General features: G+C 37.2%; 1 protein-coding gene across 1 annotated transcript in view; it reads right to left on the minus strand.

Annotated features, from left to right (window-relative positions):
• Window positions 1–433: 433 nt before the first annotated feature.
• DDX10 (DEAD-box helicase 10) overlaps window positions 434–27058 on the minus strand; it is a 262941-nt gene continuing 236316 nt past the window's right edge. Inside the window, exons 17-18 of the mRNA XM_063093640.1 lie at window positions 26511–26647; window positions 434–1086 (exon numbers count right to left, since the gene is read on the minus strand). Coding sequence (XP_062949710.1) covers window positions 909–1086; window positions 26511–26647 — 315 coding nt within the window. The 3' untranslated portion in view covers window positions 434–908. The remainder of the gene's footprint in view (window positions 1087–26510; window positions 26648–27058) is intronic.

Here is a 27058-nt window from a genome sequence, read left to right on the forward strand (position 1 = left end):
AAAGCACTTGCAGAAGACCTATACGGGCTACTGTGTGCTCAGTAAGAGACCAGGTTTTAATCCTGAAGTCTTCAGATTCAGGACTTGTATAGATTTATAAATGATGGTTAGTAAATCTGCAAAGGTGATAGTATAAATGATAGTATCGTTAAGAAGCCTAACTTAAGAATATAAAAAATTCACTGTTGGCAGGAAAGAGCCAACCATTTTAATCTTAAGACTGTTCTCTTGCCGGGCTAGCCAGTTAACTCAGTTGGTTAGAGTGTGATGCTGACGACACCAAGGTCCAGGGTTTCATCCCCATGCTGGCCAGCCACCACCCCCACCACCAGAAAAGAACCTTAAGGGTGCTCTTATTCTTACATTACTGGACACAATGAAAATATCAATACTTTATAGGAAATACATTTATTATTATTTATTATTGATCGTCTCAAATGAAAAATAGTCATTCTTTCTCAGGGCTGGTCCATCATACTCTGTTTCTTTGGAGATATTAAATACACCAAAATTATGAGCTATTTTGTTTAACAGTAACATAGAAACTTCTGTTTAGTAAGCAAGAGAGGAATTTCTAACAAAGAAACAAGGGTTCCAGAACTTGTCAGAAAAACAGGAAGCATTTCTACTGACAAGTTGTAGGAACCCATGCATAAGCTCTAACAGATCACATGCTGGAAAATGGGATCAGGAAATTGTATAATCCACCCTCACTCTGAGTGTATGATCTCTGATGGCACAAATCATGTCCTGTGAAAGGGGCAAAGAGATATGATCACTTCTGTCCACAAAATGTGTCCTTTGGGAAGGGACTCATAGTACCTAAGTGCCCCAAAGTCAGTTGTTTTCCAACTCCTTGCCCACATAACCATGACCAGAGGTTTCAAAGAGAAGACAGAAGGAGGTATTCAGCTTTGACTTCTGAGCAGATGTAGCACCAACTCTTCATCCTCTGCTAAGGACAGGCCCGTATCCAGGGGCTCTGAAGCTTCCCACTTGGCCTTCTTTCTATTACGACTTGTTGGCCCCACGTCGTCCGCTTCACTGTTGTTCCTTTTCCTCATTCCCTGCTTCTTCTTGGTATCACTGGTGGGAACAAACCCAATGATTTACTTTATAAATAATTAAGATCATTGTTACAAAATCAAACATTTAAAATAGGATAAAATTACCAGAAACAGCTGGTAAAGTGGCATTATTTAAGAAGGAAAGAAACCATGACAACACCAGGATATCTGTGTCAAAAGTGGATGGGGAGAGAGGAACTATCATGCACCACACGTGTGCAGGATACTTTGAACACATGGTGTCACCCAATTCTCACAATAATTCTAGGGAGCTATGGATATATTATCCACAATTTGAGGACACTGAGAGGCCCCACAGGTATCCCTGGCCCCAGTCTGTGCTTGTCCTGCCACATCAAACCATCTCTATTTAAAGTCAGGTTATCCATTAGGTAGCAGTCTATGGGGCTAACATATATCAGGATCCCTGATATTGATTCTAACATCTGTTGCACTAAGTCATGATATATAGATCATGAGTGAAGAGAATCTGAAATGTTAAATTACAAATTACTGAAGATATTAAATAAATTTTCTCCATTTAGAAATCTGTATCTAAGACACATACAGTCTTAAGAAAGCAAATGTTAATTGTAGTATTCTGCACATACCCAAGACACAGACCAAAAAATAAAGCTGATTTCTGAAAGTAGAGGAGATCACTTGATACACTAAGAATAGAAGAAAAAACAAAAGAATATTCTCAAAACATTGTGAGATATCATCATCATGTTCAAAGATGACCCAATTACTGGATACAAGATTAAAACAAAATAACAAGCCCATCCAGTAGCAACGTCAGTAGCAACCAGGTATTAATTGCTTTCTCAGGGCCTGGCAGTGTGCTACATGCTCGACATAGATTATGTCATTTACCTTCATGAAAACCCTTGGTGTGGGGAGCATTAGCCTCATTCTACAATGAGGTTAGGAGAGGTTAAATGGCTGGATCCAGATTACATACATGGGATTCAACCTACATCTGAATGACTCTAAATCCAGCCCCAAAAGTAGCCTATTGAAAGCAACTGAGAGTTGACTCGCTTTAGTCAACATTTGGAAGACAGTAACTGAAAGAATCAGCTCTAGAAAGAGCATGGTTTGGCATCAATACAGTCAGATCTTAGCCAATCAACTAACATTTCTAAGCCTCAGTTTTCTTTCTAAAGATGGGGATTATCTAATTTACTTAGAATTAAATGAAATTATATAAACGAGAGCACACAGTAGTGCTCAATATATGTTAGTTTACTTTCTGCCTATAAACTACTCCCTTTCAAACAAATTCTCACATTGACTGTACATACTAATCAGCAAAAAAAAAAAAAAAAAAAAATCACAGAAATATTATATTATATTCCAAACTATGATGTACTCCAAAAGAGAACCAACTGTTCAAGTTCCAGTGGACTCTATTACTCTTTAAGGACATAGCCTGGATATCAAAGTGAATGTGCCTAGTCAGCATATCCATTTATGACTAGCTAGAAGCAAAACTGTAAATGATTCTTCTTTTCACCTCCCAGAAGTACCTGATGCTTTGAACTCAGCCATTCTCTTTTACCTCTAGAGGAAAGATAAACTAGAGGACACCGTGAGGTTATTTAAAGCCACAAATAACTGAATTTTAAAAGGGCGCCCGGAGAGATGAACATGAAAGAGTTCCCCATGATGGGAATTCAGTCAGCAAAGAATTTAAATAATTCTTAGTGAAACGGGGCCTCAAAAAAAAAAGTGTTAAGCACAATCAGCTTATGATGATGGCCAGTCCTGTGCCAGTTCCACTGGATTGCAGTGCCATGATTTATTTGGTACAAGGTAATACTGATTTTTGCCCTGGTTTGTACATCAAGTGCATCTCAGAACAGCTCATCAGAAACAGCCTAATTAGTTGGCTGCACTAATTCATCCTTTGTTAATGTGCTCCTGCACATTATATGCCCTGCAGGAAATAGGTGATTCAGATAATAAAAGGAAGATAGGAAATTCATATAGTCCAAATATTGTCACAATTAGCAGGTCTGGTGGTTTCTGAATCAGTTCAAATTCTAGAAAGGCATTTTGCACTACTTTCCATAGCAAATAAGTGGTAATCTGTATAACAAATTAATTATTAAAAAATAGTATAGTATTCTACAGGTAATTTACCAGAAAGGGTATGAAGTAACAAATCTAGAAAGTAATTAAATAAGTAGGAAGCAAAATATGGCCACAATCTGGTCTCTTCAGAAAAGGCCTCTTCCAAATGGTGTGGCTCTAGAAGCCTCCACTGTAGCTATACCCTGAGGGATGAGGCACTGGGGTTCTGTCCCCATCTAATAAGTTCCCATTGACTGAGAGTAACAAGCCTGTATTGCTCTTTGCAATAAAAAAAGGAATAAAATTAAATTAAATTTGAAGTGCTGGGCAGCTAGGTATATGTCAATTTTTCTTTGTAATTCCACAAAGCTCAGAAGCATATGGAGACTGTGCCACAAAAATCTTTGTTCTTGTCGAGGAACCGATCTCCAATTTGGGGTCCCTGGATCCATAGAAGTATGGAGAAAGGTGAGACTTCTTAGGTCAGTATATATGGGTCATGGGTTATTTTCAATATTAAAAAGAAAAACCCAACACCTCTGTTGCAACCATTATGGAAAATGGTATGGAGGTTCCTCAAACCACTACAGATAGAAATGCCATATGATCCAGCTATTCCACTGCTGGGAATATACCCAAAGGAATGGAACTCATCATGGTGAAGGAACACCTGCACTCTATGTTTATCACAGCTCTATTTACAATAGTTAAGAGATAGAACCAACCTAAATGTCCACCACTGGACAACTAGATAAGGAAAAGGTGGTATATTTACACAATGGAATTCTACTCTGCCATAAAAAAGAAATTAAATTTTGCTATTTGCAGCAATATGGATAAACTTAGAGAAAATTATGTTAAGTGAAATAGGCCAGGCACAGAAAGAGAAATGCCACATGTCCTCACTCATCAGTGTGAGCTTAAAAAAAAAAAGGAAGAAAGATACAACAATCACAATAATACACTGAATTTTCAAAGAGAGAACAGAACTGAGGTTACCAGAGCTGGGAAGGGTGGGAGGAGCGGAGGAATCAATAAAGGGCCACAAAAAATGATAACATTGTGTAACACTGAATATACTAATTATCCTGATTTGAGCATCATATATTATACATACGTACTGATGTGCAACTCTGTACCCCACGGACATACACAATCAATTATGTTTCAATAAAAAAACAAAACAAAACAAAAACCCTGCATTTACTGAGAGCTTACTGATTCCAATAAGAACTGGAACTTCTTTATAACTGGTAAACAGTCTAATGTATATAATAGTTAATTTTCTTTCTTGATTCTCAAATTACTTTCTGCAAGTTCTGGGAGGGGCTCCTGGACCTTTCCATAAAGAGCTCCATTAGGTGCCTCGTGGCAGCACATCATTGGTGCAATTGACCAAACATATGGTAGAACATTCTAAAGATAATGGGTCCATTGAAAGAATGAAAATGCAATACAGGTCAGAAAAAGGGTAACACCTGAGAGTTCCCTTCATGAAATAACTACCCACTGAAGCGAAGGACATAAGGAGGCCCACAATGTGACTGGCAATTTGGTCGTGGCCTGCAAAACAGGGCATAGTCTCCAAGCCCCAGCTCTGCATTTTATCTTCACAGCAGTGCTTCTGTGGGACTTAAAGTGCTGAATTCTTTCCACATTTTTCAAATGTATGAGGCAAGTGTTAAAAGGGACCATATTACTGCTCAACATTAAGAGAGTACAAATATCAGTTGATAAAGCACATCTTAAAAAGCAAAAACATGGCTCAGCTCAGAGTACTAAAGGCCCTCCCACTACTGTAAAAACAAAACAACCAAGCAAAAGAATTCAAAGCTACTAATCTTTCAGAACTCTAACTAATAAAGAGATTTAATTAGTAACGACTGAAGTGCAATTTAAAGAACTGATCATACAACAAAGTACAAAGAAAAAGATCAACATGTAATATATAATCTGAACAAACAGCAGGGAAATTCTACTTCAAGGATTTTGACATTTTAGTGAGAATTGGTACACAAAAGCTTGTAACAATACCCAAAGCAAACATCTGAGCCAATCATTCATTGCTAATAATTAAGAAAGAAGATAACATTAGAATGTGAATTCACTTTTAAAATCTTAAATGGAATATAACTTAACTTTCTAAATTCTCTGAACCCAAACACCAAAATTCTCCCAGAAATTAAACCAATTTTTCAGTAGGTTGATTCAGACACTTCTAATTACCCAGTCACCCAGAATAAGAGTGTAGTCTACAGGAAGTCATGAGAAACAAGAGAGGGAGAAAACCTGGGGTTAGCAGGCTCAGGTCGGCCTTCCTCCTGGTCCCATGACCCTTACTCATGAGATCAGTGGACACTTTTTGTGTTTTCCCACCCGTGTTCTTCTGGGAATGTGGCACCTCTCTCCTGTCGGGTCTTCCCTTGCCCTTTAAAAACCATCTCCAATTCCTCATCTTTCATTAAGAGTGATCTCCTTCCTCTGAATTCATATGGCTCTAATTGTTTATTAGTGATTTTGCACCTAGCATTGCTACTTCTTAATATTAAAATAATTTTTCGTACCTGTATGCGTCTTAACTCCCAACTGAAATGTAAATTCCCACGTGAGAATGTAAACTAGCACAAACTTTCTGGAGGGCAAGTTGGCAGCACCTTTTGAAGTATGCATGCCCAACAATGACTCTTCTGGGAATTTATCCCAAAGAAACAATTAGGGATGTGTACAAAGATTTAGTTAAAAGGATATTCAAGCTAAAGCCATTTTTAATTTCAGAAAGTTGGAAACCCCAAAGTCCAACCACAAAAAATTAATTAAGCCATTAAATCAGTAAAGAGACTGTTTGCAGCTATTAAGAAAAATGGTGCAAGAATTTCTTTATAAATACTGAAAACAGTCATAAAACCAATATAGAATGAGAGTCTACCAGTTTTTAAAAGTCTGCATGTATATTTGCATAGAAAAAGATTTAGACATTTTTTAAAAATATTCTTTTTGCTGGTATATATATTTTCCGATTTTTCTGTTATAAGCTTGTATTGCTCTTTTCAATAAAAAAAAGAAATAAACTTAAATTCGAAGTTCTGGGCAGCTATATATGTCATTTATTCTTGGTAATTCCACAGAGCTCAGAAGCATATGGAGGATGTGCCACAAAAATCTTCGTTCCTGTCAATAACCTGATCTCCAACTTAGGGTCCCTGGATCCACAGAAGCATGGGGAAAGGTGAGACTTCTTAGGTCAGGATATATGGGTCATGGGTTATTTTCAATATTTCAAAAGAAAAATCCTGCAATTATGTGCCACAGACTAAGTGGTGGAATTTCTTTGCTTTTGGCTAGAATTATATTAACCGAGATCTGTAAATGTTTGACACTTCAGAATCTTGGATGAACTGGAAATTATATGTCTTTGTTAATAAAACCAATGTGAAACATTAAGTGTTAACTTTCTTGAAATACAAAATGAAAGCTCTCTGTGATGATGAAAAGGTTGAAAGTTATTCTAGACTTGAGAACAATGCTCCATGAATCATACGGAGAAGTTTGTGGGAGTTCCTGATAGTTTTACTTTTCAGTTTTACATATTAGGTAATTAGGAAGCCATTCAGTAATGGTTTCCATGCCTGCTCTCACTTCAAGAGGAAAGAAAAAAATTTAAAAACCAGTCTTCTTAAATCTAGGTTCTCATTGAAATATCACTCATAAAACATTAACATCTCCCTTCTAACATTTCTCTTTCCGGCCAATCATATGCATGCTTAGGACAGCAGTCTTTCTAAAGCATAGCTTGGCTCTTGTTATTCTTCATAAAAATTTTTAAACCAGGGGCGAGACCCCTAATTTCCCCTAGCTGTTCCCCCTGACCCATGTCAGAACAGGCCTTGGCTGAGGGAAGAGGAAAACAGCAAATGCAAAACCGCTTGACCAATCAGGACAAGCTGGATTCCTCAGAGTAGCAATAAAGTAAGGTTAATAATAAGATAAGAATAAAGTTAGTTAAACATATACTTTGCTTAGGCTAAAACTTGATATGAAGGTTGGGATGTTTGTTCCTTAACTGAATGCCTTGTGACTTAAGACATCTGTAATGCTAGTGTCAAGTTACAACTACAAGCCTGCTTCGAAGCACACACCCTCGGACTCTAAGGTACCATAGAAAACAATCAAGATGCCAGAACAGTTGTGCTGACTTCACCCCAAACCAATCAGATTCACACATGACTACTGGGACCCCTTCCTGCTTCATGATTCTGCTCTATAAATGCTTGTGAGTTTAAGCTATTATGAAGTATGGGGTCTTTAAGCTCCTTTAGCTGCCTTTGACTGGCCAGTCAAATAAATGCTGCTTTATCACGGCCAGCTTTGACATGAGAGGCTTCTTAAGTCATTTGGGACAGACCTCTCTCAATTCAGTAAGAATTTCAGTGACTACCCAGAAAGATTATTTAGTATAATTTCTAAGAAGTCTCATGATCTGGTATAAGCCTGACTCTGTAAGCTAATTCTGTATTACTCCCCCCTTAATACACCTCCTGGTTTGAAGGGCGGGGGCTACATTTTATTCCCTGAACATGCTCTAGGTTCTCAATTTCTTTCGTCTCCATTTGGAATTCTCTTTTCTGTTTACTTTCTAAATCCTTCCTACCCTTCAAAACTCATTTCAAATGTCACCCCCTCCTCAAAGATTTCACCTTACGCATTTGTCTATGCCTCTCCTATGGCACCCATTCTGAGTGATATTACAGTAATTTTGTATAGATCTTTTCCTTGTGCCTTCTAAATTGTTAGCTTTTTGAAGTCTGGGCTGTTTGTCTTCTTCACCTTTGAAGACAACCCGAATAAAAAGAAGCCATTTAATAAATGCTCACTCACCTGGTAGAAATAATGACTGTTAGGGCTATTCGAAGTCTTGAGAATTACCACTATTGCTATGAAGAAGGCAACGTTTCAATGGATTTTGCTTCTAACTTGACTTTCAGAGTTACAGAGGACAGCATCATGTGCAGGAGTGCCCCTAGTGCATTCAGTCCAGCCTGTGGGTGCATAGGCTCCTGTCTGCTGACTAATCCTGTTTTTAAAATCATAAGTTTCCAGAGTTTTAAATTTTGGCTCTGCATATTTTTCAGAATTATATAAATGGTCAAATTATGGCTAAACCCCCAAAAGGATTTTTTTCAAACACATGACTTCTGCTGAGTTAACACCTAGTCAATGGACAGTTAAAATTTTACCATTATTTCAGTTTCCATATGAGATGTAATTGGGAATTGTCTAAATTTTAAATACTTAAAGGTTGACTACTACCTCCCTGACTGTATCTTCCCAGTTTCTTCTTCCTCTGCCCATTACTTAGATGTTGATTTTTCCAGGTTCTATCCCTGGCCCTCTACTATTCTCATCTTAAATATTTGTTCTGAGTATTCTCATGCAGTTCAATATTTCAACTATTTCCATAATACTAATGACTTAAAAATATGCATCTTTCTTTAGACTGGAGTTCTTTCCTGACCACCAGCTCAGCATATTCAACCAGTTCCTGGATATTTCTACCTGCACCTCAAACTAAACATGCTCCTAACTACTACGTGTTTTTCCCAGATCTGTTTTTCCTCCTTATATTTCCCTTCTGAGTGAACAAACAGTACTACCCCCACTAAAATCCTTCACATCCTTAATTTAATTGATCATTTCTTCACTTACCTCTCAAATCAATCAAAGTTTTCCCAGGGTTTCTGCAACTACTTTGGGCTTCCTCATTTGTTCCCCTCCTTCATCTCCTTCCTAGCTCTGAGAAGCCTTCCCTTGACAACTGCAGTGTGGGTTAAGTGACCTCACAGGTATTCCCCTCACACTGTACATATCTCCATTACACCACCTGAAGTGCTCTACTGTGATTGTCTATTTGTTTACCTGCCTCTGCCATTAATTGAAAATCCCCTGAGGACAAAAACTGTCTTATTTTATTTGCAATTATGTTGTCCTGGTATCCAGGGGCTCAATAAATATTTCTCAAATAAATGATAAATAAACCCACTGGGCTGAGCTTCTATACTGCTAGGTATCTGACTGGCTCCCTCTATGTCATATAGGGTCAGACAGAATGACCACTAATTAAAACCACATTCTTATGTTCTTTGCAACATACATGATTAATTTTAAGCTAGTACAATTGTCCGTTGGTATCCGTGGGGGACTGGTTTGAGGAGGCCCCTCCACATACAAAAATCCATGAATGCTCAAGTCCCTCATCTGAAATGGCACAGTATTTGCATATAACCTCCATATAGCCTCTTGTATACTTTAAATCAACTCTAGATTACTTATAACACCTCATACAACATAAATGCTATGTCAATAGTTGGTATGCTATATTGTTTAGGGAGTAACGACAAGAAAAAAGGTATGTACATGTTCAGTACAGATACAACCATCCATTTTTATGCTCGAATATTTTCATCTGCTGTTGGTTGAATCCGTGGATGCAGAATTCATGAATATAACTGTATATAAAAGGATAATATATAACTATTATCCTTTTAAAAATATATGACTACATCAAAATATTAACCCTCAGTGAACAACTGACAAAGACTCTCTCTTTTGACCAAACTTGAACCAGGCCCTTTTGATTCCTCTTTCTGACTGGGCTCTGTCTTTAGTCCAATGGCTCTGCACACTAAGTGGAGTTTTAGCAAGAATCCTGCTAAGTCAGTTTAGCAAAAATCTCCCACCCTTGATATCTGATCAAATTCCCTACCACCTACCCTTGATTATCTTTTTACCCTGGCCTGACTTCAGTAATAATCCTGTTAAGTCTGTTCAGCCAGAATCCCCGCATCCCTGATGTTTCGTTTTAGTAATTTTCCATCACTGACCCCCACTCTGCTCTTGGCTGTAAATCTCCTCTTGTCCTAGTTGTATTTGGTGTTGAGAACAATCACTCTCCCGTACTACAAAACCCAACTGTAGTAGACCTCCTTGAATAAATTCTGCCTTACTGTTCTTTAACAAGTGTCATGAATAATTTTTTCTTTTTCATGTAGACCAGTCAACAAATTACTATGACCCTAAGACAAAATTATCAGGTTCCATAAGACATGCAGTAACAGTGAAAATGCTGGTCTCCCCTTATTACACTGGACTTTAGAATCCAGAAGTTTGCTGCCAGCAGACATAATATCCAAACAGAGTGAAATACACGAATACTTACCAAAAATACTAAAGAAAGTTAAAACTGAAATTGCCTTCATGTTTGTCACAAGAGGAAGTACTTACCTAATGTTGATGGAAAACAAAGCCAAAAAGCAAATCCTCAACTCTTAACTTTATCTTCTTTTCAGGAGAAAGATTTTTGGACTAAAAAGGATACAATAAACACTGCTATCTAGGAAAAGAAACCTAAAGTGGGTGGAGATTATATGAAGCCCCTAGCTATTCTAAATGAGGTGAATCCCTGACTCTTGAGAATTACATGCTGGGTGATTAGAGAATGTGGAAACTGTCTTATTCATTTTGTGATCTGTAATACAGTAGAGAATGGTAGAAGATCCCTAAAGAGGGGAGAAAGGCAAAAAATAGTTCCCATTCTCAAAAGAGGGGAAAAGGTAAATTTTACAAAGTATATAAAGCTTACAACAAGATTCTAGAATAAATTACCAAGTTTAAAAGGGAAGTGGTTATTCTTAAGAGTAGGCCTGTGAACTACACCTGTGGGGCCAAATTGTGCACAGTGCCTGTTTTATACACACAGTTTTACTGGAACACAGCCATTCCCACTTGTTCATGTGTTGTCTATGGATGCTTTATCACTCATATGGCAGAGCTGAGAAGCCCTAAAATGTAAAATATTTACTATGTGGCCCTTTTTTTCTGCATTAAAAAAAAGACCCCTGCTCTAGCAGCTTTCTTTGGCTCACTAAAGAAAACTCCTATCAGACTGAACTCAGTGCTTTGACAGGGTTATTAGACTGGCAGAGCAGGGAAATAAAAATATCTAGACTTCAGTACCTTGTGAATAAAACTCAGACATGAGATCTCAATCAAAATAAAATTAACAATGAATATGCTAATAAAAAATAAATTAAAAAAAAGAGATAACCCAGGTGGACAAAAAAAAAAAAAGAATTTTAAATAATGAAAAAAATCTAAGAGAGCTAGTAGATAACCTTATCTAAGCACACAAACATTTGAGTCATGGGGTGTTCCAGAAGGGGAGGATAAAGGAAAAGGCATGGAAAAACTATTCAATGAAATAATAATGGAAAACTTCCTGGGTATAGGGAGAGAATATGGACCTTCAGATCCAAGAGGCTCGAAGATCCCCAAACAGATTCAACCCAAAAAGATCTTCTCCAAGACACATAGCCAAACTGTCAAAACTCAAAGAGAAAGAGAAAATCTTAAGAGAAGCAAGAGAAAAGCATCAAGTCACCTATAAGGGAGCCCCTATCAGACTAACAGCAGACTTCTCAACAGAAACTCAAAAAGCCAGAAGAAAATGGGATGATATATTCAAAATACTAAAAGAAAAAAACTGCCAGCCAAGAATATTGTATCCAGCAAGGCTATTCTTCAGAAGTGAGGGAAAATCGTGTATTTTCCAGACAAACAAAAACTGCAGGAGTTTATCACCACACGACCAGCCCTGCAAAAAATCCTCAAGGAAGTCCTGCATCTGGAATCCAAAAAATGATAATCACTATCAGGAATACACAAGAAAGAACAAAACCCACTGGTAAGAACAAAAACGCAAACAAGAAAGAGAACGTAACTAAATCTTATCACCACAAAAAACTATAATGACAATGTAATAATGCCCCTGCTTCATTTCTGATTTTGGTAATTTCAGTCCTCTTTTTTCCTTGGTCAGTCTAGATACAGGTTCGCAAATTTTGTTGATCTTTTTTAAGAATCAACTTTTGGTTTTGTTGATTTTCTCTATTGTTTTTTAATTCCCTATTTCACATATTTCTGTAATCTTTGTTATTTCCTACTTATGTTTGCTTTTGGTTTAGTTTGCTCTTCTTTTTCTACTTTCTTAAGGTAGAATTTCACATGACTGACTTGAGATTTTTCTTATTTTTAACATAGGTGTTTACAAGTATAAATTTTCCTCTAAGCACTGCATGAGTCCTGCATCCTATAAATTTTGATATGCTGTGCTTTGATTTTTATCTCAAAGTAATAAAAATTAGTACTCTCTAATCCCCTTGTGATTTTTCTTTTCACCTATTGTTTTTTTTTAGGAGAGTGTTGTTTAATTTCCACACATTTGTGAGTGTTCTAAATTTCCTCCTGTTATTATGGTCAGAGAACATCTTTTCTATGTATTAGTCTTTTTAAATATATTAAGACTTGTTCTGTGGCAAAAAAAAAAAAAAAAAAAAATTACATCCAATATCTCATGTATTTTCCCCAATAATCCAATAAAATGGATACTGTAATTTCCCTCATTTTGTCATTTGAAAATTGGATTTGCCTAAAAGAAGACTTTCATACCTAGCAAGTGTCAGAGTCAGGAACGGAACCCAATCCTCTATGAGTTCAAAGCTGTGGTTCCCACCACTGGAGACTAATCAATTCAAGTGGTCTTTTCATAGTATGGGGTGAGTGGGGAATTCCAGCAGTGCAATTTTGCGTGGACCCCTCATTCCTCAATGTCCTCAGGTGAAGACCTTCAGCACTCTATACAAGGGAGGCTGAGGCATCACGAAAGTCCCACTGAAGGATGGGAAGAAATGACCAATGGCCATTAAACAACTTTAAGCTCACATCTCACTACCCCAACACAAATCTGCAGTTGCTATAAATTAGCATTTTTATACCATACTTATATTTGACTTGTGCAATTATGTTACGATATTTTTGCATGTGTTAATAATATCTGTTTAGAAATGTCAATATTTAATATACTCCACAGTTTCTGTCAACCTGTGTTGGCATTTCTCTTAGAAAAAATTGGAAATAAAAAATAAATTAAAAAAATACTTACGACGCAGAGGTCATAAGTAGATCAATAAAATTTGAAAATCTGAACACGTCTGTATGCAGCTTTTAAGTTAAAAAAATTTTTTTAAAAAACAAAACAAAACAAAAAACTAAACCTATTCTTACCTTGTGATCCAGCAATCACACTCCTTGTTATTACCCAAAGGAGCTGAAAACTTATTATCATACAAAAACCTGCACACAAATATTTATAGCAGTTTTCTTTATAATTGCCAAAACTTGGAGGCACCCAAGATGTCTTTCAATAGATGAATGGATAAATAAACTGAGACATAGCCATACAATGAAATATTATTCAGATAAATAAGCTATCAAGCCACAAAAAGATATGGAGGAACTTTGAAAGCATACTGCTATGCTAAGTGAAAGTAGCCAATCTGCAAAGGCTACATACTACATAATACCAACTGTATGACACTCTAGAAAAGGCAGAACTATGGATAAAGTCAAAAGATTAGTGGGTGCCAGGGATAAGAGAGAACGGGTGGATAAACAGGTGAAGCACAGGCGATTTTTAGGGCAGTGAAACGATTTTGTATGATACTGTAATGGTGAATACATGTCATACATTTGTCCAAACCCACAGGATATACAACACAAAGAGTGAACCCTAGTGTAAACTATGGACTTTAGTTTATAATAATATATCAACACTGGCTCACCAATTGTATCAAAAATACCACACTAATGCAAGATGTTAAATAGGGGAAACTGTGGAGGTGGTGGATGAGAGTGGAATATGGGAACTTTGTACTTTTCACTCAATTTTTACAGTAAAAACTAAAACTGCAAAAAAATAAATAAGGTCTGTTAATCAAAAAAAATCTACATAGCTTAAATGAGTTAATACACCATCCAACACATTTTAACTTAAATCATTTAAACATAAAAATACATGAGAGTTTTCTCCTTTTATCCCCAAAGAACTACATACTACTTTAATGCATAACTGGAAATACCTTTCCGGTCTTCGTTTGGAGTGCTCAAACCACCTCAACTTCACTTTCCTGTTCTCATGAACTTCATGCTGAAATACACCTTTCTAATGAGTTGCCACTTTATGGACTAGAACAGCAGTTCTTATACTCACCAGTTTCTATGAAGCCAGTATCAGTCAGGATACACACACGGGTGGAAAAATGATGCAATGAAAAGAAGCCGAGGAATGTCCTCTGGCAGGAATATACATCATTGTACAGTCATGATTATGCTATTAGGGTAAATTTAAATTTTAATAATTGTCCAAGCCATCCATGATTAGAACACTAGGATGAATCATTCCTTCTTTAGAGGTGTCTTTCGAATATTCTTCAGGTCTCTCCTCAGAGAGGGTTTCCCTAACCACCTCATCGCTTAAGTGAACTCCCAATTCCCTTCTCATCAGTTACTGCTTTCATCATGACCTCTTTTCTACTTTTTGTTTACTTCTGTATGGTCTGTCTCCCTCACTGGAGTGTAAGCTCTATGAGGGCTGAGGTCCACTGGCTCTTCTTTATTGCTCTCTGCCAGGCACCTAGTAAACTTTCAGTTTATTGAATGCCTGAGTAACAGGAATGTCAAAGAAGGAGAACAGACAGGAAAGGACACTTCCCACACTCTGATTTGGTAATACGGACTCTCCATCTATGTATTGAATAGGAGACGTTACATGACATTATTTTCACTACATCATTCATTTCGACCCAGGCTGCAGAATGGTTTTGCAGACTGTTTTGAATACGGAACCTGGCACTATGTATATCTGTGGCTTAATGAATAATTTTGATAAGGAAGATAATGAAAAGTAGCTATCCCAGAGGACATTAAATTTTATTCTTACCGATCTTTATACTCATTTAAAAACTCTTTCTACCACAGTTTCACTTTAATTAAAATGATTACCGTACATTAATGACCCTATTCTGTGTCATACTTTGCTTTCTTTCTACCTTTATTAGATCTTCACAGTAACCTTGCAAGGTAAGAATTAGCTTCATTTGACTGAAGAAAACTGAGGGTCTGAGATATTAACTAACTTTTCCAAGATCCACAACATGTAAAAGAAAGTAAGATTCTAACCACCCTGAAACCCACAGTTTTCCCCACAAGGCCAAGTAGGCTGCCTTTTTTCTAACACAGACTTAATTTCACAAAATTCCTACTTCTCAAGTTGCAAAGTTTATCTTAATACAGCCCATAGATCAATTATTCCAAAACTATACACAATGGGGCAAAGCATTCAGTCTCTAGGTTCATAGAACCTCCTGTAATTCATATCCTATACCTACTAGAGCAACTAATTTTGTAATACAGATGCTTCTAGGACCATCTTGCCAGGATCAGACATAGTTTAAATCCCTATGTATTGTTAGCAAAAGGTGAAAGGAGAGACTGACTCACTGAAATATTTTTCTATGCAGAGTGAAAATTTTTCATTCCCTCTCTCTGGCTCTTAGGAAGCTTTAGCCAACAGACACAGGTGTGAGAAAGGGAGGGGGGTGAATGATACATCACAAGAAGACGTAGAAAGTGTAATCATTCGTACCTACCATGAATATAAAGACCACTCAGTGTTCAACAGTATACTTTAAATAAACAATGTGTGAATTAAATCCAATAAAAAATATCAGAATGTCCTCTGTAACCAGGAAACCACATTACCCTGGGCTGCAAGGATGCTGCAGTCAGAACTACTAACTACTACACCAATCCTTAAGAGTATTCTAAGTGCTGTCTGATATGGTTGCAGCCAGGGCATTGTAGAAGAAAAAGATCTGCTGAGAAAACCTGTCAACTTCCCTCCTGCTGAATGCATTGCTTTATAGAAATATAATGTAGTACAGTGAGCAGAAACTTACAAGGATACTGGGGCAAGCGGTTCCAATAATTAAGTTATAAAATAGAAACTGAAATCCTGGGGGATACTGTAAGCCCAATTCTGGATAAGAGACTGTGCAGCCAGGAAGTGTCATGATGCCTCATGTTAGAGCTCCTAACTTCTGAAGTGGCTGCACTTATTCATGTACAATTAGGACTGTATGAATCTGTATGTGTTATATCATAAAACAGGGGATGAACATCATTGGATAAGCCTATTCAGAAATCTAACAAAAGCCAGGACAAGGGGTTGCTTGAAGAAAACATACTCCCTTTATTAAACTGTCTATATAGCTTTTCAATCTCTTGCTTTTCTTCTCTTTTATGGAATGAAAAGGAAAGAAATCAGGTGAAGCTACAGACCGATCTAGCTGCAAGGAAGCTGAGGGTGGGTGTGTGGAGGCAGAGAACAGTGAATATTCGCTTATACAGAAACCCTTGGGTGTCCTTCTACAACATGCTGCTAAACTGGCTGTGGAAAGCTATCGTGACAGTGAGAGTTCAGCACCTGACTGCCCACTTTGGGTCCTTTTTTGTATAAAACTCTCTTTCTTGCATTCATATCAATAAACGTACTTTGGAATTTTTCCTAAATAATTTAAAGCTAATAATAAATGAGCCAGTGATCATTAAAAAATTCTGAGAAATCTTTATACCTGTCCTTAAGTACTAGCACTTTGGTATTCAAACATGTTGTGCCAGAGACCTTCCCCCTTATCATAAATTTTAATTTACAAGGCCATGGTGACAGTCCTAATGAAGATTAATTACTGCAGTACATTCCATAAAATCTGCTCAGCTTCCTTCTGATGGCGAAGCTAATGCATACAGAATTGGTAGTGAAAATGTATCACATCCTTAATATCTCTTTTCTAGCTGCTCAGTACTAAAAACAGATTTGTAAAAACAATTTTGTCTAAGAAAAGATTGACTGGCTCAGAGTTCGTTATAAACATAACTGCAATAGGAGAGGAAAATTGTCCTCTCAGATGAGAATTCTAATAATCAGAAAAGGCTGGGGGTGGTGAAAAGGAAACAGAAGGCAGAAGGCTGCACGTCACACCACTAATCCTCATACACGTTTCCTTCGATAGAACATGCACGTGCCATTTGGGATTGGCAAAAAGTTTTGGCCTGAATCTCTACTTTTTTTTTTTTTTTGGCTCATAAATCTATTTAAGAATCTGATGAAAAGTCGTGACCCTTTTCCACATAAATGCATGGGAGTGTCCATGCTGCAGGCATACCAATACATCATTTTCCAAACAATTTCAAGATATACAAGATTCCCCTAAAGCTCATCCATAGAGTCCATGTTAAGAATCCCTGCTCTGCAGCAATTTGGAAGACAGAATAATTACTTCTCTTCTCCCAGAGTAAAAAAAAAAATTGAATACCATACAAATTGGGTTTATGCTATGCATTTTTCTCCCTACTAATCTGCAGGTAGAACATTTTATGCTCCCCAGAAACACACATCAGATTCTCTCTCAAACTACTTTCACTGATCAGTTTTTAATATTTAAGATCATCATCTACCCAAGCATGTCACCGATGTTCCAGCTATCTGACAAAATTAAGTTTTATAGTTTAGTCTTATTCTTACTTATCCTTTAAATGACTTCAAAGAAGAGAGAAAACCCAGTCTTCAACAAAGTTGCCCATTAAAGAATTATTTCTATTGGCAAAAACAAAATAAAACCAAACAACAAGAACCAAAAACCTAAGCATAGCTATGGGCTAAAATTCTAAAAGGGGAGGTGGATAAGGAAATTATGGTGTAAATAAGTGATAGAACTCATGCATTAGGCATGAATGCATTCTACATGAAGCATTGTGAAATGGAAAAAAAAAGGATGGTCCGAAGAAAGAGTCACTCTCAATGCTCTTTTCAATGTAAACAAAGTTGCCATGCACCAGAGTTAGGGCAGCAGCCAAGAGAACCCTAATAGCAAGGGTGGTTTGTTTTGGCCTCATGGCATTCCCAGCCATGGGATCTTCTGAGAGATCCTGGCCCTTCTGAAAAATGACAAATTCACAACTGTCACTGAGTGACAATTATACAATGGGTGACTAAATAACAGGAGTAGAAAGCACAGGGCAAAGCACAGCACTGAAACTGGAAGGAAGGTGAAGAGAGTAGCTTCCTAAACCCCAAATTTCTCATACTAGGTCTTCCCTATCCCAACCCCAACTCTTGCCCCAGAAAATAACATCTTCCTTCTTCAATGTGTAGCAATCTTTCCCTAAAAGTCCTAAGAAGGCCTTTCTCCACCCCCACCCCGACAATCTATCTGCCTTGGAAGTTTCTCCAAATATTCTTCTTCTTTTCAAATGTTTCACAAATAGAAGAAGTGATTGAGATTTTCTCTTGAAAGCTGCTAGGCAGATTGGAATGGGGGACAAATCTGAAGTTAAAAAGAGTAAAAGGAAAGAATAGCAGGCACACAATAAAGTCAATATGTCATCAAGCTGAACTGACCTCTCTCTGCATCTGCCACCCACAACTAGATTCCACAACAAGCAGAGTAAGTGAAAACTGAAGTTAACAGTTTTTCTGGAGTTGTTTGTTTTTAATAACTGCAAAGATTCTGAGTAAGAAAAAGCTCTTTAAAAAAAAGAATCATCCCCTATATTAGGCACAATAATTCCATTAAAATTTATATAAAATATATAATGTCACACACCTAGCCCCAACCAAAAACAGTTAAGAAGGAGATGAAAATATAGCTTCTGGGAATTTTCTCTCCCCAGAAATTCATCTTTGACTCATACTCACTTGTTTTCTGAGTGAAAAGCCTTCTACATATTATGAAACTGACTGTAAAATCTTGGAAGAGCAGTTGCTGGGCAAAACTCACTGAACAGTTGTCAGAGAACTCAATACTAGGAGAAAGCACAACAATTGAAGTAGCTCATTTAGCTAATATGAGATAATTTCTAAAGACAGGCAAGTTCACTCAAAAGCCAGAAAACATTAATACGGAACAGATTTTTAAAAACAAAATCAAAAACCCCAAACAAAAGAATAAACATACAAAAAACCTTGATCAGTCTTTTGATCAGAGCTGTGTAAGAATAAGTAAAAAGAATAGCTAATTATATTAGATATGAAACAGTTTACTCCATACAGGAAAAGGTATCAATCAGGTAGAAGTTATCATGTGTAAATTGTGATAATAGCCTCAGTACAAATTATAGATGTAATTGGTCTTATGCCATCTAGAATAATCTACCAAACACCCCATCATATAACAATTCTGTGTAAAGCAACCTGTCTTAGAGACTTAGCTACAGTACCCTGCAAGTAAAGGTTGATATAAGGTAGTAAGAATCTAGTCTACTTTTTTCTCTTTCCTTTATTTGGTTTCAAAAAGATTAAGATTATAAATATTAAAAACCTAATTTGACTGCATAATGAATATCTGGAATATCCAGCTGTTTCTTTTTCATCATATTCAATATTTTGCAAATTTTAACATCATTAGCAATTCACATGAAGATGGCCATAAACCAAACATGATGAATGCTACTAGATATATCAAAATTAATCTTATATTATATGCTCACAGCTAAATCTCTCAGCTTGTGAAGCACAGCTAAAAGGAACAATTTTATTGAAAGAAGAGTTTAATTGGAATGTGGTTAATGACACTCTATTCTCATTTCAAAGGCCATACTCTTCAGAAGGGCAATTTACCCTTCCCCCTGCTCAGTTAAAACTTAAACTTATTTCAGGGTTAGCTGAGACATCACTCCCTTCAGGAAGCCCTTCCTGATTCATCAGACCCAGTTTAGGCCCATCACTTATGTGGTATCCATATTCCTTCCCTACCTACCCCTGTCCTCACCAACTCCCCTGGTACACAAACGACAGCACTAATCCATTACACCGTTTTGTAATTGCTAACTTAGCTATCTGTAACCCCCACTGAATAAAAAAGCTCTGTGAAAGCAGGAAAGGTATTTTTCTGGTCTAATGTTTTCTCCTCTGTACCTGCACTCACTATGCCTAGCACATGACAGGTACTAAAACATTCTTACTTGAAAGAATAGATGGATGAAATATGACAAGCCAGGGAATAACAGATCAAGTGGGTATTTTTAACTTTTAAATGAGTAGAATGTGATTTAAATAATGCAGAAGGTTCTTATTCCAATTCTCGGCACCACATATTGAAGCTTTTAAAAATATTTTTATTGTGAAAGCAGTGTAACTATATGGACTATTTGAAATAAAAAATAATTTATGAGCCCCAAAGTAACTGCAATATTTGAGGTCTCCTTTCCCTAAAAAGTACAAAGTCTACCAAAATTTACTGGAGACAGGAACACATGATTCTATGGAGTTCCTAGCACACCAGTGAACTCTATGGTGTTACAAAGCCCACTGAAACAAAGAGCTACGTTTCTTACTAGCTTGTTCTGTCTCTATTTTAATGGCAACAATAATAACAACAAATCCCAACATCTTCTATTAATTATTTTCAAAGGCGGAATGTGGAATGCGGTGAAAGCCACAGAGTAAAACACAGCCTGAACCAATTTGTAAGATGGATGAAGATGAGGAAAGAAACCAGAGAACATCAAATCAAGCTCTCCTGTACACGTTGTCAAAAACGGCACACAAAAGCCTAAAGCCTTAGATGGAGTTTGGACATCTGGCCCCAACTCCTTCTGTCCTATGGGTAGATTAGCTGCTCCCTGTTTCACAGCTCTGAGGATATATTGAGCTATTCAAGGCAGCATTCTTAAAGCTCCTTAAAAGACACTAGAGGTCACATCATTTTCATCGTCCCTGGGACCATATTATAAGAAAGAGATCTTTTTGTCATGCTAACTTAAAGGAGTTGAATCTTGCACATCAGAATCTCTTTGGAACCTCAGTGCCAGAGATAACAAATCTGATAATTCTAGAGGGTTGAGGGTGGTTTAAACTCTATGCAGCTGTGCACTAAGCTGAGAAGGAGGACAGAAGAACAAATTCGTGTGTGTGTGTGTGTGTGTGTGTGAGAGAGAGAGAGAGAGAGAGAGAGAGAGGGAGAGAGAGAGAGTGGGAGAGAGAGAGAGAGAGAGAGAGAGAGGGAGAGAGAGGGAGGGAGAGAGAGAGAGGGAGAGAGAGAGAGGGAGAGAGAGGGAGGGAGAGAGAGAGAGACACCGGTAAGGGGATTGTAACCCTCGGCTTGGTGTCGCCCGCACCGCGCTCAGCCAGTGAGTGCACCGGCCATCCCTATATAGGATCTGAACCCGCGTCCTTGGCGCTACCAACTGTGCACTCTCCCGAGTGAGCCTTGGGGCTGGCCCAAAGAACAAATTCTTAAAACCCTGTCAGACCTCCCTGAGGAGGAACTATTGACCCCAGATTCAGTCATTCTCCACTACATCTGGCTCACCGTTGCCTATTTCCTACTGACAAAGTGCCTTTCCACATGGAGACAAAAGTGTTATTCATGCTGAATAGGTATCAACAAAGTGAAGGAAAAAGAAATATCCAGGGGAAACTTTCAAAGAAACTAGCTCATGCTAGCTAGTTCTGGACTAATAGCTATTTTCTAATTGATATATCTAGTCCCATAAGAGTGAATTCATCTCTGAAAACACTAGTTTCATACCCAGAAAATAACCTACTGCCAGAGAGATGATGACCAAGAGGCTGGAACAAGAGCTGTTGCCACAATTAGTAAATGAAGGTTAGAAACAGCCCAGCAAATAAAACCTGTGAACACACCAGGAGGACCCTCTAGAGCTCACATCACAAAATCCTAGCATATAGTAATGCTTATGGGAGGCAAAGAAAAAGAAGATGTAGCCAAACTGGAAAAATACAGGAAAACTGTACTGGTGCTATTACTATAAACAGCAGTAGCAGCAGCAATTGCTACTGTCAAAATTCTATTGTATACAATCTTCTAAATACTTTTTCTTTATCCAAAACCATTTTGGCTTTTGTTTACATACATCTTGATTCATTGCCATCAAGGTGATTTTAAGAAAGTAGAGAAAAGAGAGAAAAATGGAAACTAGAATATAAACAGAAATTAAACATGTAGACTATTACTTGTAACTTACCCTATATCCTGTCTTCTGGTCCAGGAATGGCAAATAGGTTTTATCTTATGTACCAGTTCCAACTGATTGATAGAGGCTGTGTTGAGAAGGACTGCTTGCACTAAATGGAAAGGAGAATAGAAAAGGCCTACCCTAGATGAAGGACAGGGGAAATTAAGCAGCAGGAATATGTATGGACCACCTGGGGTCTAGTCACATGGTTCTCAACCATAGGCAATTTTGCTCCCAAGGGTTACCCGGCAATGTCTGAAGACATTTTTAGTTGTGCCAACTGGATAAGGGGAGCAGGGGAGGAGGTAGCTACTGGTAGAGGCCAGAGATGATCCTAAACAGCCTACAGTGTCCCCCTCCCGCAAATAAATAATTATCTGGGCCAGAATATTAATAATGCTGAGGGAGGACTGGCCAGCCACCAAAAAAAAAAAAAAAAAAAAAGTACCAGCCAGCCACCAAATAAATAAATAAAAATAATGCAGAGGGTGGAGAACCCTGGTCTAGTCAAATCTATCCTATAGTTAGTCCATGGATCCAGGTCCTCAGTCAAATAACATTAAATGTATCTTCAGACAGTTTTCCTGAGCTACCTTTCCTAATGCCAGAGCAACTGTATATAACCGGATTGGGGTATTAGAACTAGGGAATCAGTTTGATTTATGTAGATCACAGTGATCTGTCCCTAACTTTTATTGTGATCATGGGCATAAATTATTTTATCCCTTAAAGCCTTGGTTTCTTCATCTATAGGATAAGGGCGTTAGACTAGATAATCTCTGTGTTCACAGACAAAAAAACAAAACTTCTAGGAAGCCCTTAAATATGCTAAAGGAAGAAAAGCCCTCATGGTAGTAATAAAGCCCTTGTTGATATCCTCTTAAACAAAAGACAATTTCTTTAGCTTAAGACAAGTTGACCAATTTCAATCTCCACTAATGTGGAATTACTGGATGTACCCGAAATTTAAACTTAATTTTCATGTAATGCTTCCTTCTTAACGCTTTTCTTTAAGATGCTTCAGCATCTCTCAAGGTACTTCCACCTGCTTGTTCATCACCAGGACAAGATCTGATTTTGGCTTCTTCTAACTCTCCAAATATCTATATTCTGTCATCTCTTGTATCACTCAAGCTACTAGAACCAATTATATAGCTGCTTATAAATACATTTCTCCTTTTTAACTCTGCAAATCACCTTCATGATCAATTAAACAATTCAAACATTTCAGGGCCTTCTCTGTGCCTATGGTCTTAACCTTGAGGGTGGGTACAGAGACTGGACCCACATGTTGGTATAAGAAAGACATGTAAAGACAGAAGTTCTAGCTACAAACATTCACAACATTCACAGGCTAATAAAGAGGATGAAACATGTGAAGCTACTGGAGAACAAGTTGCATTTACTAGGCAGTAGCAGAGAAATGTCATTATGACAGCAAGAAATGCCAGAAAAATGAAATGTCTGCTGTATACAGATGAAGGATGACCCAGAAATTACGATTGAAAAAATAAAGCATTAGGAAAAAATTCCATATGAATCAGATGCAAAAGGATTGCAGACATCTTGCCAATGGCTTCAAAGGGTGACTATCCTTTAAAGATATGTCAGACACTTTAAGCTATACTACAAAGCTATAATAACCAAAACAGTATTGTACTGGCATAAAAACAGACACACTGACCAATGGAATAGAATAGAGAATCCAGAAATCAACCCACACATTTACTGCCATCTGATCTTTGACAAAGGCACCAAGCCTATTCACTGGGGAAGGGACTGCCTCTTCAGCAAATGGTGCTGGGATAACTGGATATCCATATGCAGGAGAATGAAACTAGATCCATACCTCTCACCGTATACTAAAATCAACTCAAAACGGATTAAGGATTTAAATATACACCCTGAAACAATAAAACTTCTTAAAGAAAACACAGGAGAAACACTTCAGGAAATAGGACTGGACACAGACTTCATGAACACGACCCCAAAAGCACGGGCAACCAAAGGAAAAATAAACAAATGGGATTATATCAAACTAAAAAGCTTCTGCACAGCAAAAGAAACAATTAACAGAGTTAAAAGACAACCAAGAGAGTGGGAGAAAATATTTGCAAAATATACATCTGACAAAGGATTAATATCCAGAATATACAAGGAACTCAAACAACTTTACAAGAAGAAAACAAGCAACCCAATTAAAAAATGGGCAAAAGAGCTAAGTAGGCATTTCTCTAAGGAAGATATACAAATGGCCAACAGACATATGAAAAAATGCTCAACATCACTCAGCATCCGGGAAATGCAAATCAAAACCACACTGAGATACCACCTAACCCCAGTTAGGATGGCTAAAATCCAAAAGACTCTGAACGATAAATGCTGGCGAGGTTGCGGAGAAAAAGGAACTCTCATACATTGTTGGTAGGACTGCAAAATGGTGCAGCCTCTATGGAAAATGGTATGGAGGTTCCTCAAACAATTGCAGATAGATCTACCATATGACCCAGCTATCCCACTGTTGGGAATATACCCAGAGGAATGGAAATCATCAAGTCGAAGGTATACCTGTTCCCCAATGTTCATCGCAGCACTCTTTACAATAGCCAAGAGTTGGAACCAGCCCAAATGTCCATCATCAGATGAGTGGATACGGAAAATGTGGTACATCTACACAATGGAATACTACTCAGCTATAAAAACGAATGAAATACTGCCATTTGCAACAACATGGATAGACCTTGAGAGAATTATATTAAGTGAAACAAGTCAGGCACAGAAAGGGAAATACCACATGTTCTCACTTATTGGTGGGAGCTAAAAATTAATATATAAATTCACACACACACACACACACAAAACCAGGGGGGGGGGGAAGAAGATATAACAACCACAATTACTTGAAGTTGATACGACAAGCAAACAGAAAGGACATTGTTGGGGGGGAGGGGGGAGGGAGAAGGGAGGGAGGTTTTGGTGATGGGGAGCAATAATCAGCCACAATGTATATCGACAAAATAAAAAAAATAAATAAATAAATAAATAAAGATATGTCAGACAGATACGCAAAATATGGCTGCAGAACAAACTGGAAGAATCAATTAATGTTCCCGAGAGAGTTAAATTACACAGAAACATTTGGAAATTAATGATTTAAAATCACATCTATCAAAATACAGATGCCATAAACCACTCTAAAAAGGGGACATTTCTATAAGAACATAAGGGACAGCAAACTTGACCACACAGATAGTCATCTAGGTCTCCAACATGTGCACCGAGGAACTTTTTCTGAAACAGAGTGTGTATATTTACTTTTAGAGGTCAATTTCTAAGTATTAGGAATATGCCCTGAACCTAAATTATTTAACCCTTATGGCACAAACATTTATATATTTTTCTAACTCCTAATCAAATTATTTTCACCTGTGGTGCCTCTTGTGGTAGTAAAACTATTATGGTTCACTACCTGGAGTCTACAAATACTATAAAGCTAATATGTTCACCACCTAGATCCAATAGCAAATGCCTCCGGTTTCTGGCATCACCTGGGAAGACAGCATTTTGGATAAGTAAATTTTCCCTACTACAAAATAATTATGTGAAAATGAGCACAATATTTAAATGAAGAGTAAATCTGAATGTCCTCCTATAGCATTTTCTCCGAAGAGAATAATCTTCTGAGAACTTTTCATAATGCTGCTCTTATTTAAAAACAGATTATAGCTCTCTATAGCCTATTTTTCCAATTCCAAACTCCCTGGCCTAGCACTCAAGGCATCCAATCAAGCTTCATCTTCCCTTCAATTATATTAATTTTATCTGTCATTAGTACCTCCCTTCTGCCGAAATAGGCTCATTGGTTTAGAAGGTCCACAAGTTCAACATTCTCAACTTTTAAAACAACAGAATCCTAATGTCGTCTAATACACAGTACTCTGAAAACAAATGCTGAGCAAGTCATACTATTATTCAATTCATTACATTTCACTTGTTTTTGGCATGGTAGCAAATAGATAATGGACAGCAAATGAACAGATTTTAAACCAAAAGAATTCGTCAAGGGTTATCTAGAAGTTTTCCACTATTTTATTTATAAATTACTTAATCTTAAATAAAAGAATGTCAAAGCATACCTTTTTTCTTAATCCAGAGACAATTTAACAACACACTCAATGGAGTCTTTTGACAGAGAATCAAAATAAAATCCTGCCAATGTTTGCATCGAACATACCCTAGTGTACCAAATATTTAAGCATAAAGGACTCAGAAAAAGAGACGAGAAAAAAAAAAAAGAAAGAAAGAAAAAGAAAACGCAACTCATATCACACTTGGAATAGTATTTTTAGTAACATCTTTTGGATTCATTGAAAGGAGAGGACTCTTGCAGATATTAAGTATGGTATGTACTTAATAATACCAATGGTAAAAACATACCTAATTCTATTTTCCATATCTTCACTATCTGATTCTTCAGAGCTTCTGTACTTATCTGGATCTGGAAGTGTGCTTGGATCAAATCCATCATCATCATCATCACTCCAATCCAGGAAGGCTTCCTCTTCATCTTTGGTCTAAGAAAACATAAGGAAAACCGTGATTTAAGAACTCAGCTGATAAATAATGAGGTTCTACTTTTAGACCCAAATAGATACCCTGTGATTGACATCCTCAAATTAGAAACCTTCTACTCTGGTGACGGCCTCTGTGTGACATTCAGAACCAAACCATTTGCAAAGAGAAAGAAAATCCATATCATTTCAAAAATGAAACAAAATAAAATATGATTCAGAAAGTAAATCACTATTAAGTTCCTTAAATTCAATAAAGGGGAGAATTGTCAGTTTTATCATCTCCATGTAAGTCAACTTAATTAAAAAGAATTAAAATATAAAGTTGTTTTAGTAGTGCTCATGTCTATACACTTAAGTTTCAAAACTACCAAAAATATTAGATGAAAATATAAAAGACCAGAAGCAAGAGTC

Source organism: Cynocephalus volans, chromosome 4, assembly GCF_027409185.1.
Source record: "Cynocephalus volans isolate mCynVol1 chromosome 4, mCynVol1.pri, whole genome shotgun sequence".
Lineage (NCBI taxonomy): Eukaryota > Metazoa > Chordata > Mammalia > Dermoptera > Cynocephalidae > Cynocephalus > Cynocephalus volans.